The 14,009-nt window shown below is 42.4% G+C and overlaps 1 protein-coding gene across 1 annotated transcript in view; it reads right to left on the bottom strand.

Annotated features, from left to right (window-relative positions):
* The window catches only part of castor2 (cytosolic arginine sensor for mTORC1 subunit 2), a 171,068-nt gene that overhangs the window by 19,716 nt on the left and 137,343 nt on the right, over positions 1–14,009 (bottom strand). Inside the window, exons 3-4 of the mRNA XM_020528473.2 lie at positions 2,824–3,017; positions 670–802 (exon numbers count right to left, since the gene is read on the bottom strand). Coding sequence (XP_020384062.2) covers positions 670–802; positions 2,824–3,017 — 327 coding nt within the window. The remainder of the gene's footprint in view (positions 1–669; positions 803–2,823; positions 3,018–14,009) is intronic.

Here is a 14,009-nt window from a genome sequence, read left to right on the forward strand (position 1 = left end):
GGGGTCCCTGGCGCTGTGAGGCAGCAATGCTAACCACTGGGCCACCATACTGCCCATTATGAAGACCTCAAAGAAGTTACCCCTCCCTAAACAAATGCTACCAGCAACATCACTCTGTATGAGTCGAACAAAGGGCCTTCCTTTGAAGTGCGCACGTTGAGGGACTGTTGATTAACCCTCATTCTGCACACGTAAAAATATCGGTAAGGTACCACCGAGACTCCATTCTGGGAGGTCACAAAATGCACTGGTGTTATCTATTGTCATTGCTGCTTGTTACAGTCCAGATATTAGATATGCAAATTATCACGGTGGATACAGAGTGTTCTTCTTTATAAGTTATGAGAATAGCAGGATGATGAGTTTTGGTGTATTTCTGTTTATTACACTACATTATCCTCTTCTGTAATGTGATGATCAGAACCATGCGGTGTTTCAAGTCCGTTCTGAGTGCAGTCAGAAAAATATTGTATAAAGTGGTAGTGCTGCCTTGTTATTTTGTTTCGATATTGACCTCACCACTGAATTTGATTTACCGAATGCCCTAGAGCAGGAAGGTTATGACTTTCATTTTTACGCAAAATTAATACACTAATCGTTATTTTTTCCCTCACATTCCAAATACTTAAAGTGTGAATACTTCCCAGTTTATAGTGGGTGTAAACTCACCTAGCTTTGGCTTCACAAATCCATTGGTGATTCCTAAATGATCAGCAGCAACTGGCTCCCCGTTTACGACCCTGAGGATGGTAAATTCTGCTGAGAGAGTGTGCATAACTAATGGCAGATCTTTTTCCCGTACCTAAGGATGAAATAAATGAAAAATGATTTCAAACCTCCACTGATGGTTTTATTATGTCTGTGGCAGGAGGATTAACCTGAAATTACACGGTTCACAAATTTAGGAGGAGATATAAAAATGATGTGAAAGTGACTGTCCTTGACATTAAGGCAGCATTTAACTGAATGTCGCATCAAGGAGTGAAAGCAAAATTGAGTCAACTAGAATCAGGAAAATTTCTTTGCTTGCCAGGGGTCATGGCCTAGCACAAAGGAAGATGGTTGTGGTTGTTGGAGGCTATTCATCTTGGTTGCACAGGACATTATCCTAAACCCAAAAATGTCACGTCATTTCAACAACAACTTTGCCTCCATAATCAGGTCAGAAGTGGGAATGTTCTTTGATAATTACAGTGCTCAGTGTCATGTGCAAATTCTCAGATTCTGAACCAGTGTGGGCTGCAGGCAGCGAGATCTGCTTTAGATTTGGGCTGATAAGTGACAAGTAGCATTCACACCACACAGCTGCCAGACAATGACAAATCTCCAATAAGAGATTATCTAAACACACCCTTTAACATTCAGTGGACATTACTATCATTGAATCCACCAGCAGCAACATCCTATGAGTTGCTCTTGAACAGAAATGTAACTAAACCCAGCACACAAATACTGCGGTTACAACAGTGGGTCTGAAGTTGGGAATTCTGTACTGAATAACTCACCTCCTGCCTCTCCAAAGCCCATCCATTATCTAGAAGAAACTAGTTGGAGTGTGATGGAATTCTCTCCACTTGCAGGAATGAGTGCAGCTCCAACAGCAGCCACATAGCTTGGCATCGTCCAAGACAAAACAGCCAGCATGTTTGACACCCCATCCACAAAACATTAAGTTAAACATTAATTGCCTCCATCATTAACACACAATGGTATCAGTGTGCATCATCTAATGTGGTAACTCATCAAAGTTCCTCTGACAGCAACGTCCAAACCCACAACATCCACCACCGACAGAATCAAAGGTATTAGCTACCTGGGAACATCACCTGCAAGTTCTCCTCCAAGCCCCACACTATCTATCCTTGGAACTATATCACTGTTCCTTCACTGTTGCTGGGTCAATACCTTGGAACTCTCGCCCCAACAGCATTGTGGGTGTACCTACAACCAAGTACCACAGCAGTTCAAGAAGGTGGCTCACGACTACTTCACAAGGGCGATTAGGGATCGGCAACAAGTGATGGCCTTACCAGTGATGCCCAAATCCCATGAACGAATAAAAAGTACTCACTGAGTCAGGAGAGTTTGAAAGATTATTGTATCTGAAATTGATGTTGATGAGAGGCGATTGATTAATAGGATACGGTCAGTTTCTGTTTTCTGATTCACCAACTATATTGGAGCAACTGCATTTGGAAATTATGCATTTAATGCATTTTGAACTTTCAATTTCCTTTTTGTTATGATGCAGTGCAACACTTATGTTAAGTGGAAATTTCCTACCGAGTTCTCAAACCCAGGCTGGCTGGCTATTGACAATGTGCTTCCCAGGAAATGTCTGACTGTAGGTCCAGTTACAGAGTCCATCTTGAAACGATGAAACACAAACTGCAGGCAGGTGGAAGGAACGGGGTGTGAAACATTTCCACATACCCCTCTCCTTAATTTTGTAAACTTTGTTCACACACTCTGCGGTGACATGTTTAGCTCAGGGTCTCCCAAACTAACCCTTGTCACAATGTGCTCACTGAACTGCTCCATTCAACTGAGAATAGACATTTACTTGTTGCTGGTGTAACCTCTCTGCTCACATTAGAACTGGGACAATGTCTATCAGTGCAGTCTCATACTGTGACAACAAGGAGTGTAGTGCAGCATATCTACATCTTGGATTTCCCAAACCATTGGTAACTCATAGTTCGCAACAAACCTATAATTATTTGAAACTTCTCATTTCCACTGCTCAGGCTCAGCACAAAGAAAAAGGCTCAGAAGACATCCGAAAGGAAGCAACGATTCAATCTCGAAGCAGCCATATCTTACCAAGATGAAGTCTGTTTGATATGTGGAAAGCATGAACACAGAGATATTATGATCTGCCAGGGGTGCAATCACTGACTTGGCAATCTTGGTGACTCCAATGGGCTGTGAGCTGGAGAAACTGCCTCCGCCAGAGACAACGTTTAATGCAAGCCATGTCTCGTCTGCCACACTCAGGAGATCCGACCCAGGCAGTTCTAGAAAGACAACAAGAGGAATGTCATATCGCTCAGACAATAGACAGTGCAATTTGTGTCACAGTATTGAAAGCTAATGAGGAAAACCTACGGTTAACAATTTGTCAGCACTCTTTCCAAAAATTGACAAGGATACAAACAAGGGAAGTTTCAAACTGCAGTGAAATTTGTCTTTGAGATCATCTCAATGAAAAGACCATGTGGTAGAATGGTTGTTGGTGCCATTAGTGACTTACTATTAGTTATAAAAGCATTTTATAGCACTTCATTTCGGCAGCGGAGCTGAGTGGGAGCGGTCGAATTGCGCTCTCGGAACGTGTGTGAACTAATATATTTGGGCAGTGGCTAAACCCGAGACACTACATGTGCAGTGTCTCCCACCCACCCTCCTCCTCTGACCAAAAAAAAAGTCTCTGGTGTGTTGATAAGGTAAGCATTTTTCTTTTTATTTTTTTTAATCATGTGCTGGTAAGTAGAGTGATTTGGTACAAAGTTTTTTCATTTCATTTATCGAGTATTTGATATTATAGTAGGACTAAGTTAAGCTTGAGTAAAAATGGCAGGAGATCCCAGACCATGTTATGCTCCTCTTGCTCAATCTGGGAGCTCAGGGACACGGCTGATGTCCCTGACTCCCACACGTGCAGGAAGTGTGTCCAGCTGCAGCTCTTGTTAGACCGCATGACGGCTCTGGAGCTGCAGATGGACTCACTTTGGAGCATCCGCGATGCTGAGGAAGTCGTGGATAGCACGTTCAGCAAATTGGTCACACCACAGATTAGGATTGCTGAGGGAGAAAGGGAATGGGTGACCAAAAGGCAGAAAAAAAGCAGGAAGGCAGTGCAGGTGCCCCCTGCAGTCATCTCCCTCCAAAACAGGTATACCGTTATGGATACTGTTGGGGGAGATGGCTCACCAGGGAAAGGCAGCAGTAGCCAGGTTCATGGCACTGTGGCTGGCTCTGCTGTACAGAAGGGCAGGAAAAAGAGTAGAAGGGCTATAGTCATAGGGGATTCGATCGTAAGGGGAGTAGATAGGCGGTTCTGTGGTCAAAAACGAGACTCCCGAATGGTATGTTGCCTCCCAGGTGCACAGGTCAGGGATGTCTCAGATCGACTGCAGGACATTCTGAAGGGGGAGCGTGAACAGCCAGCTGTCATGGTGCATATAGGCGCCAATGATATAGGTAAAAAATGGAATGAGGTCCTACAAGCAGAATTTAGGGAGTTCGGAGCCAAGCTAAAAAGTAGGACCTCAGAGTAGTAATCTCAGGATTGCTACCAGTGCCACGTGCTAGACAGAGTAGAAATAAAAGAATAGGCAGGATAAATGAGTGGCTTGAGAGATGGTGCAGGAGGGAGGGGTTCAGATTTTTGGGACATTGGGACCGGTTCTGGGGGAGGTGAGACTATTACAAATCGGACGGTCTACACCTGGGCTGGACTGGAACCAATGTCCTAGGGGGTGCTTTTGCTAACGCTGTTGGGGAGGGTTTAAACTAATGTGGCAGGGGGATGGGAACCAAATGAGGAGGTTAGTGGACAGTAAGGAGGTAGTAACTAAAGCCTGTAAGGAACTAGATAATGAAGTCAGTGTGACTAAGGGGAAGAGTAGGCAGAGAGCAGGTGATGAACGCAAAGGGAACGGTGGTCTGAGGTGCATTTGTTTTAATGCGAGAAGTGTAGTAGGTAAGGCAGATGAACTTCGGGCTTGGATTAGTACCTGGGAGTATGATGTTATTGCTATTACTGAGACTTGGTCGAGGGAAGGGCAAGATTGGCAACTAAATATCCCAGGATCTTGATGCTTCGGGTGGGATAGAGAGGGAGGTAAAAGGGGTGGAGGAGTTGCGTTACTGATCAAAGAGGATATCACAGCTGTGCTGAAGGATGGCACTATGGAGGACTTCAGCAGTGAGACAATATGGGCAGAGCTCAGAAATAGGAAGGGTGTGGTAACAATGTTGGGGCTGTACTACAGGCCTCCCAAAAGTGAGCATGAGATAGACGCACAAATATGTAGACAGATTATGGAAAGATGTAGGAGCAACAGGGTGGTGGTGATGGGAGATTTTAATTTTCCCAACATTGACTGGGATTCACTTAGTGTTAGGGGTTTAGATGGAACAGAATTTGTAAGGAGCATCCAGGAGGGTTTTCTAGAGCAGAATGTAAATAGTCCAACTCGGGAAGGGGCCATACTGGACCTGGTGTTGGGGAGTGAGCCCGGCCAGGTGGTTGAAGTTTCAGTAGGGGATTACTTTGGGAATAGTGATCACAATTCCGTAAGTTTTAGAATACTGATGGACAAAGACGAGAGTGGTCCTAAAGAAAGAGTGCTGAAATGGTGGAAGGCCAACTATAGCAAAATTCGACAGGAGCTGGGGAATGTGGATTGGGAGCAGCTGTTTGAGGGTAAATCCACATTTGATATGTGAGAGGCTTTTAAAGAGAGGTTGATTAGAGTGCAGGACAGACATGTCCCTGTGAAAATGAGGGATAGAAAGGGCAAGCTTAGGGAACCATGGATGACAGGTGAAATTGAGAGACTAGCAAAGAGGAATAAGGAAGCATACATAAGGTCTAGGTGATTGAAAACAGACGGAACTTTGGAAGAATATCGGGAAAGTAGGACCAATCTGAAACGAGGAATTAAGAGGGCTAAAAGAGGTCATGAAATATCTTTAGCAAACAGGGTTAAGGAAAATCCTAACGCCTTTTATTCATACATAAGGAGCAAGAGGGTAACTAGAGAAAGGGTTGGCCCACTCAAGGACAAAGGAGGGAAGTTATGCGAGGAGTCAGAGAAAATGAGTGAAATTCTTCATGAGCACTTTGCGTCGGTATTCACTGAGGAGAGGGACATGACGGATGTTGAGGTTAGGGATAGATGTTTGATTACTCAAGGTCAAGTCGGCATAACGGGGGGGGGACATATTGGGTATTCGAAAAGGCATTAGGGTGGACAAGCCCTCAGGTCCAGATGGGATCTATCCCAGGTTCCTGAGGGAAGCGAGAGAGGAAATAGCTGGGGCCTTAACAGATATCTTTGCAGCATCCTTGAGCACAGGTGAGATCCCGGAGGACTGGAGAATTGCTAATGTTGTCCCCTTGTTTAAGGAGGGTAGCAAGGATAATCCAGGTAATTATAGACCGGTGAGCCTGATGTCAGTGGTGGGGAAACTGCTGGAGAAGATACTGAGAGATAGGATCTATTTACATTTAGAAGAAAATGGGCTTATTAGTGATAGGCAGCATGGTTTTGTGCAGGGAAGTTCATGTCTTACCAACTTGATAGAATTCTTTGAGGAAGTGACAAAGTTGATAGATGAGGGAAGGGCTGTAGATGTCATATACATGGACTTCAATAAGGCGTTTGATAAGGTTCCCCATGGTAGGCTGATGGAGAAAGTGAAGTTGCATAGGGTCCAGGGTGTACTAGCTAGATGGATAGAGAACTGGCTGGGCAACAGGAGACAGAGAGTTGTCGTGGAAGAACTGTGACCAGTGGTGTTCCACACGGATCCGTGTTGGGACCACTGTTGTTTGTAATATACATAAATGATCTGGAGGAAGGTATAGATGGTCTGATTAGCAAGTTTGCAGATGACACTAAGATTGGTGGAGTAGCAGATAGTGAAGGGGACTGTCGGAGAATGCAGCAGAATTGGAGAGCTGGGCGGAGAAATGCCAGATGGAGTTCAATCCAGGCGAATGTGAGGTGATGCATTTTGGAAGATCCAATTCAAGAGCGAACTATGTGGTAAATGGAAAAGCCCTGGGGAAAATTGATGCACAGAGAGATCTGGGTGTTCAGGTTCATTGTATCATGAAGGTGGCAACACAGGTCAATAGAGTGGTCAAGAAGGCACACGGCATGCTTTCATTCATCGGACGGGGTATCGAGTACAAGAGTTGGCAAGTCATGTTACAGTTGTATAGGACTTTGGTTCGACCACATTTGGAATACTGCGTACAGTTCTGGTCGCCACATTACCAAAAGGATGTGGATGCTTTGGAGAGGGTGCAGAGGAGGTTCACCAGGATGTTGCCTGGCATGGAGAGCGCTAGCTAGGAAGACAGGTTGAGTAGATTAGGATTATTTACATTAGAAAAATGGAGGTTGAGGGGGGACCTGATTGAGGTCTACAAAATCATGAGAGGTATAGACAGGGTGGATAGCAAGGAGCTTTTTCCCAGAGTGGGGGACTCAATTACTAGGGGTCACGATTTCAAGGTGAGAGGGGAAAAGTTTAAGGGAGATATGCGTGGAAAGTTCTTTACGCAGAGGGTGCTGGGTGCCTGGAACGTGTTGCCAGCGGAGGTGGTAGAGGCGGGCATGATAGCATCATTTAAGATGTATCTAGACAGATACACGAATGGGCAGGGAGCAGAGAGATACTGATCCTTGGAAAATAGGTGACAGGTTTAGATAGAGGATCTGGATCGGCGCAGGCTTGGAGGGCCGAAGGGCCTGTTCCTGTGCTGTAATTTTCTTTGTTCTTTGTTCATTTACAGTGTCTATGTATGGCAACCAGTGCAAATAACTCCTGTACCCACCCATCATGAGAACATATTGAAAGATGCATCAATGTTTCAGAGATAACAAGGTGTGGAGCGAGATGAACACAGCAGGCCAAGCAGCATCAGAGGAGCAGGAAAGCTGACGTTTCGGGTCTGGACACTTCTTCAGGCCTGTTTAATGTCTGTACCAAAGGCGCTGGTTATGGTTCTATTTCCAAACAGTAAGTTAAAGGAAACGACAGCCTGCCTAGAGTATTTGGAATTTATTCTGGCGTGAATGTTTAATACAATAGTTCTGATTCATTCAAAGGTTGGTAAGAAAGCAGAAATCTAAATAATGAATGAATCTTCTTGTTAATTGGGCAGTTAGAATAAATATGGAATATTACTGAATGCACTGTGACAGAGCCATTTACAGGTCTTATTAACATTTCAGTTCTCATGAGGCCACATTAGAGGTGCTCGTAGATAAACTCTGAGGCATGTGTCTTCCAGGATCTTCAATGAGGAGCTAACGCAAGAAAAAAAATTGTACTCTGTGTAGTCAAAAATCCTTGAGATCCCCATCATGTCAAGCAGCTACTCCAAGTTCATCCAGCCACTGGAAATGCACCTTTAACCAGGCCACAACTACTATAGAGACCAATTTGCTCTACTGTTGCTCAGCTGGGACCCTGGGGAGGTGTAATAGTGTCATCATCCAAGGCTGCAGAGGATAAATTTTATTTTCAGGTTACCACCACAATACCGTCTTTTAGTTTAAACAGTGTTGAGGAGTTTCTCAAACGTACAATGGTGTGCTGGTTTTCACAGACTGTTAAGTCTTATTTCTTCACATTGACGGATTGCCTGGGACTACAAAGGAGCCACTTAAAATGCCTTAATCCTAACCCAAACTTCCTGAAACATCTGACCTTCACATTACATGCAAACATGTATTAATTTATGTAACTGTGATAACTCAACTGCAGCATTAAAGTTGAAACTGTTTAATTCCAAGAATCAAAAGTAGAACTATTGTCACTACCTCTGAAAACTTGTCTCACAAAACATTTCCCAAAATCTTTCAGCAGAAACAAGCAAACCCCCTTCCAATACCAAAGCACGGACTCATGGCGAGCAACACCACAGTAGGTCAGAATGAATGAAATTTGAGACATTTTCCAGACTTGTGACCATTATCACCCAGTAAGACAAGAGTGGCAGATACATAGGAATATCACCACCTGCAAGTTCCCCTTGAAGTCACACAATGTCCTGACTTGGACCTGTATCACTGTTGCTTTAGAATTATGGATCAAAATCCTTGAATGCCCTCCCTACCAACATTGTAGATGTACCTACACCCCAAGTACTGCAGTGGTTCAAGAAAGCAGCTCCCAACCACCTTCTCCAGGATAATCAGGGATGGACAATAAATGCTGGCCTATACTAGTGATGCCCACAACCCACAAATGAATTTTTAAAATGGCAATTTTGCTTCCCTCACACACAAGCAAAAGTACATATAAATGGAAAGCTTTGACTTCATATATTAGAGAAATCAGTCTCAAATTCATTTAGGAAAAGCTTGCCTTGTGGTCTTAAAGGCAAATACCATGCTGGGCAAACATTTTAGCAGCAGTTAATTGTCTAATGCTTCCACATAAAAATACAATTTCCTTGCAAAAGAATGAGAACTACCAGAAACATTTGCTTCTATTTTATTAAGAACGTTAACTACATTTATTTGTGCTACAAAGCCTGTGAAAATTGCACAACGCAGCAGATAATATTTCACCTCAAGTATTGGTATAATTTGAACATTAAATAATAGCCCTAACAGACCAAAACCAAATACTACTTGCAGGTAATATCTTGGTCAAAGCAGCTGGGCTTTGATCCATTTGTAGTCAAGAATTAATCATGCGTTGGACTTCTGAGTACAAATACTGTAGTAACGTTCTGGAAAACCTACAGTGAGTAGTGGATTAAGTGGATACCTAGTTTTGTTTACCAGTTCTACATGGCAATGTGTGCATCAGCAATTAATCCAAGTGAGTGAATGCTCATTTACTGATAGACACCATCCGCACACTAAACAAAGCCAAGAGAGTCACATTGCAGGTGTCAGCTAAATGGATTTTGAAGCGCTTCTTTGTTTTCTTCCCCTCGACATGTTATTCTGATTACAATGTAAGGACTGTTGGAGTAAGATAAATGTTTGAATGCTGCTTCCAAGATTCACATGCAGTATTGCCAGGGCAGGAGCAGTTTTGTGAACTTATCCTACAATTTCTGAGAGTCTAACCCTGTCCAGAATGACAGAACATCTTTTCTACATCTACCTGACATTTTCATTCTTAAAATGCTCCCTTGGTCTCTTGGAAAGGTGATAACTAATTCACCTTCAATCTTAAGGGTTACGGTTCTCTGCCCACTTTCCTTATGGTTATTGCAGACTTCGAGACACTTGCAGCATAATTGTCATCAGCAGTTCATTTGCTGGATGTTTGAGCTCCTTTATTAGTAATAAAGAAGCTTCTTTCAGGATGTAGCTTTGCTCAGTCAGAGCGATCTTTGCCTATGCATCAGATTGTTGCAGGTTCAAACACAGTCACAAGTATTTGGGAATGTAATCTAAGCTGATACTTCAGTGGACTACTAAGGAGGTGCTATACTGTCAGAAGTGCAGTTTTTTGGGTGGAGATGTTAAACCAAGGTCTTGTGTCCTTTATATTTCAGAGGGTAAACATGAGGCTTTTCATAAGGGAGTTCTTTCAATGCTCGACACAATATTTATTAAGCTACTAATGTCACTAATACAGTTATCTGATCATGTAGCTCATTATCTGTGTTTGTGAAATGTTGTTGGGACACAAATTGCAAGCTGAGCCTCCTACATCAGAATAACGAGTATATTGGGCCCATATTGGTATCTGTGAAGTGATAACTGAATCTATGCAAGATGCTCTATAAAAAAACAGATCTCTCCTTCTGTCATAGCTGAGGTTTACAATCCCAGAAAGATTTACAATAACACTAGTAACTATTAGAAATTTTGATTGTGCTGTGTGTTATTTTTCTTCTTTAAATTTTAATGGAGACACGCATGACTTTCCAACAAACTCTGGCAAACAGGTGAGCTTTGCTCACAATATAAATGTCTGAGGCCATCCTGTTGGTGAAGTGAGATTCCTGGCAGAGCTGGTCTCTCTCCCCTTTCCTGTGGAATTAGTTTGAGCTTTCATAGCCCATTTTCACATAAGCTCAGCCCCGATGAGAAACTGAAATTCCTTGCCATCAACATGAAAATATTGCTGTAAACATATTCTGTAGTTGTGCAAACTTCTCTGCTTTTTAAAAAATGGTGTCTGTTTCCAAGTAGTTCTGCTGAGGCCTGAACTATGAATTTAATAAACAACCTCTCTTTTAAAAATGCACTTGATGACATTATTGATGGTTTCGTCCGCTGACCAGGGGAGACTAATAAAGTAGGAACTGGCTACTTGAAATTCATTTCATCTTTGGTGGCGAGAATCCACTCCAGATATTGGAACAAGCATGGCTAGTGTTGTGGTTATCTCTTCATCATTGGATATAAACTGTTGGAAGGCTGCTTAGATATTTGTTGTGTCTAGTGCATTGATAAATGACAGCAGGATCTTCAATAGGAGGTTGGGGCTAAAGCCCTTGTAACCACTTTAGCCAGCTCTCAGCTGCTGGGCTCCATCATTGTGGAGCAGTAAGGATGTTTTTGGAGCCAAATGGTTGAAAAATCAAACTTAGGCCAAATATTATAAAATTCTTCACTCAAAAAAGTGATCAACACTTGGCTGTACTTCCACATGGTGATAAAACAACTTAAATCATTTATGAAGCCGTTGAATGTTGTAGGTTTTTTTCCGGATGGATGAGCTTACTTCAGCCAAATAGGTTTCTCCGTCCATATTTATATTGCAATCCTGAGATCACATGATAAATGTACTTCTACTTGGTGTTTGAAGATGATGGCTAAATCAATAACTAAAGAGTGCCATTATGTATTCTTCATTGAAAACCAAATCATCTTTTCATCCAAAGCAACAGCTTTCAAGTACATTATATCCAGGTGTCAGCATGAACAAAGAAAGCCATCACACAAATGCACTTTATTGCAAATTCAACATCACTAAATACTCGCAACAGCTGGTGCCATTTGTAATGGGTAAGCAAATGACAGTGATGTCTTTGAATAGAATGATAGATGTAAGTGTGCACTCTGTATTGACTGCAACTGAATGGAACACCAATGACTCCCAGAGCTTGTCAACTGAAAACAAGCGATGCTAGTTTTGAATTTACATCTAAGATTAAAGCTGACTGCTTTGCTTTTGCAATTTTTTTTGCAGAATTGCATCTCAAATTTACTTTGTGCACTATTCTCCCTCCTTCTCTGGAGTTTTCTCAAACCATCTACAATTCCTTGACCAGGTGAACCCACCATAAGCCTTTGCTGATATTCTCCTGATGATCCTGATGCTAATTAATATGTGATTAACTCCCATGCTCACATCCTTGATATCACTACTAGTAAACTTCAGATGTTATGGACAGATACTTGAAAGGATTACCAGTCTGCTTTTAATGCTTATATTGCTGTGAATACTTATTAAAATATTTTTACACTATGTTTGATTTGAATATTGGGAGTGCAGTACAGTACATCACCTTGCTGAGTTTTACAATGCTTTTAGCTAATTCCCTTAGAATGATGGCTGGATTGGAAAGGTGCATTCATTACTCTGTCACCACAGCCAACTACCAGGATTCAGAAACATAGCTCATGAAACAAGCACTCATCTCCCTTAATCTCTACTGCACTAGTGCAGTGTTTAAACCAAATACCTTCGGGTGCTGAATGCCTCTTCTCAGCTCTAAGGTTCTCCATATCGCATCCCACTGTTTGACTTCTGAGCTGTGGGCAGGGAGCTATGGATGGATGCAGTGAGGATTTAGAAGATAACTTGAACTATAGGGGTGATTTTGCTTACGACTGCCTAGTTCACCCTACAAAACACTGTGGTAGGCAGAGGAAAATGCTTGAAAAGCTTATCACATGCTGGCCATTAATATCCAAGCAGGCAGTAAACTAAAAATAAAAATCAGTAAAATATTTAACATGAGATGCTATGGTGGCTGTGGGACCACAACGCAATTTTCAGGGGTGCTTTAACACAAAAACATGGAAGATAGGAGCAGGGGTAGGCCATTCAACCCCTCGACTCTGCTCTGCCATTTATTATGATCATGGCTGATCATTGAGCTCAATGCCCTATTCCTGCCCTCTCCCCATAATCCTTGATCCCTTTACCCACAACGGCTATATCTACCTCCTTCTTGAAAATACATACTGTTTTGGCCTCATTCCCTTTCTGTGCCGATGAATTCCACAGGCTCACCACTCTGTAGATGAAGAAATTTCTCCACATCTCAGACCCCGTATCTTAAACTACGACCTTTGGTTCTAGACTCACTCACCATCAGGAACATCCTTCCTACATTTAACCTGTCTAGTCCTGTTAGAATTTTACAGATTTTCTATGAGATCCCCTCTCATTCTTCTAAACTCCAGTGAATACATTCCTACTCTACACTCTCTCCTCATACATCAGCCCTGGAATCAAACTGGTAAATCTCTGCTGCACTCCCATTGCAATAAAGGAAATACGGAGGCTGTGTGCAGCAGGTATAATCTCTCCATCTAGTTTGTGGGATGAGGGGCCATGTGAATGGGTCTTCTGGTTCTACTGGTTTCTTCCACTGCTGGTACTTCATGACCCACCTTTCCTGCCTCCTAGGACTGCCTTTCCTTGGCATCTTAGGTAAACACTTCCAGACCAGCTCTGCAGGGGAACTGTTGCAGTTCTTGGTCCTGCAATCGCATTGGAGCGAAGCACAGACGAGCTTCAGCAATCGAGCACATATCTGGAAACTGTCCCTCTGGTTTATTTATACTTGGGCTGATACTGTTTAATGTACACTGCAAACACAGAGTTCAAATAGCCCCTGAAATACAGATTCCAGGTTAATACAATTTTCCATTCATTAATTTTAATGGATAAATAAATCACAGGGTGGGAGTAGGGGTGGGGAGTTAATCAGACATATTTTTAAAAAAATGCACTCTCAGTCATGTGATTCTGTAAGGAATACACAATCCTACATCCATAAACTTGTGTAACTGCCCGCAGCTTTGTTTTACATTTTAAATTAAAAGGCCTTCTTAAAAATTTAAGTTGTAAATTCCTAGTTGTTAAATAAAAGATCATGTCTGAACAGAATCTGTAAATTCCCTATTGTGCTTTCGTTACTCCATCAACCTCCCATCCCAAATCTGATTGTAATGACCCTAGTTAGATTTTCTCTGTAGCAAATAACATGTGTCGCATTGCTGAAATTTTTTTTATTCCTTCACAGATGAGGGCGTCGCTGGTTAGGAAGGTATTTA

This window comes from Rhincodon typus, chromosome 26 (assembly GCF_021869965.1).
Source record: "Rhincodon typus isolate 14 chromosome 26, sRhiTyp1.1, whole genome shotgun sequence".
Classification (NCBI taxonomy): Eukaryota; Metazoa; Chordata; class Chondrichthyes; order Orectolobiformes; family Rhincodontidae; genus Rhincodon; species Rhincodon typus.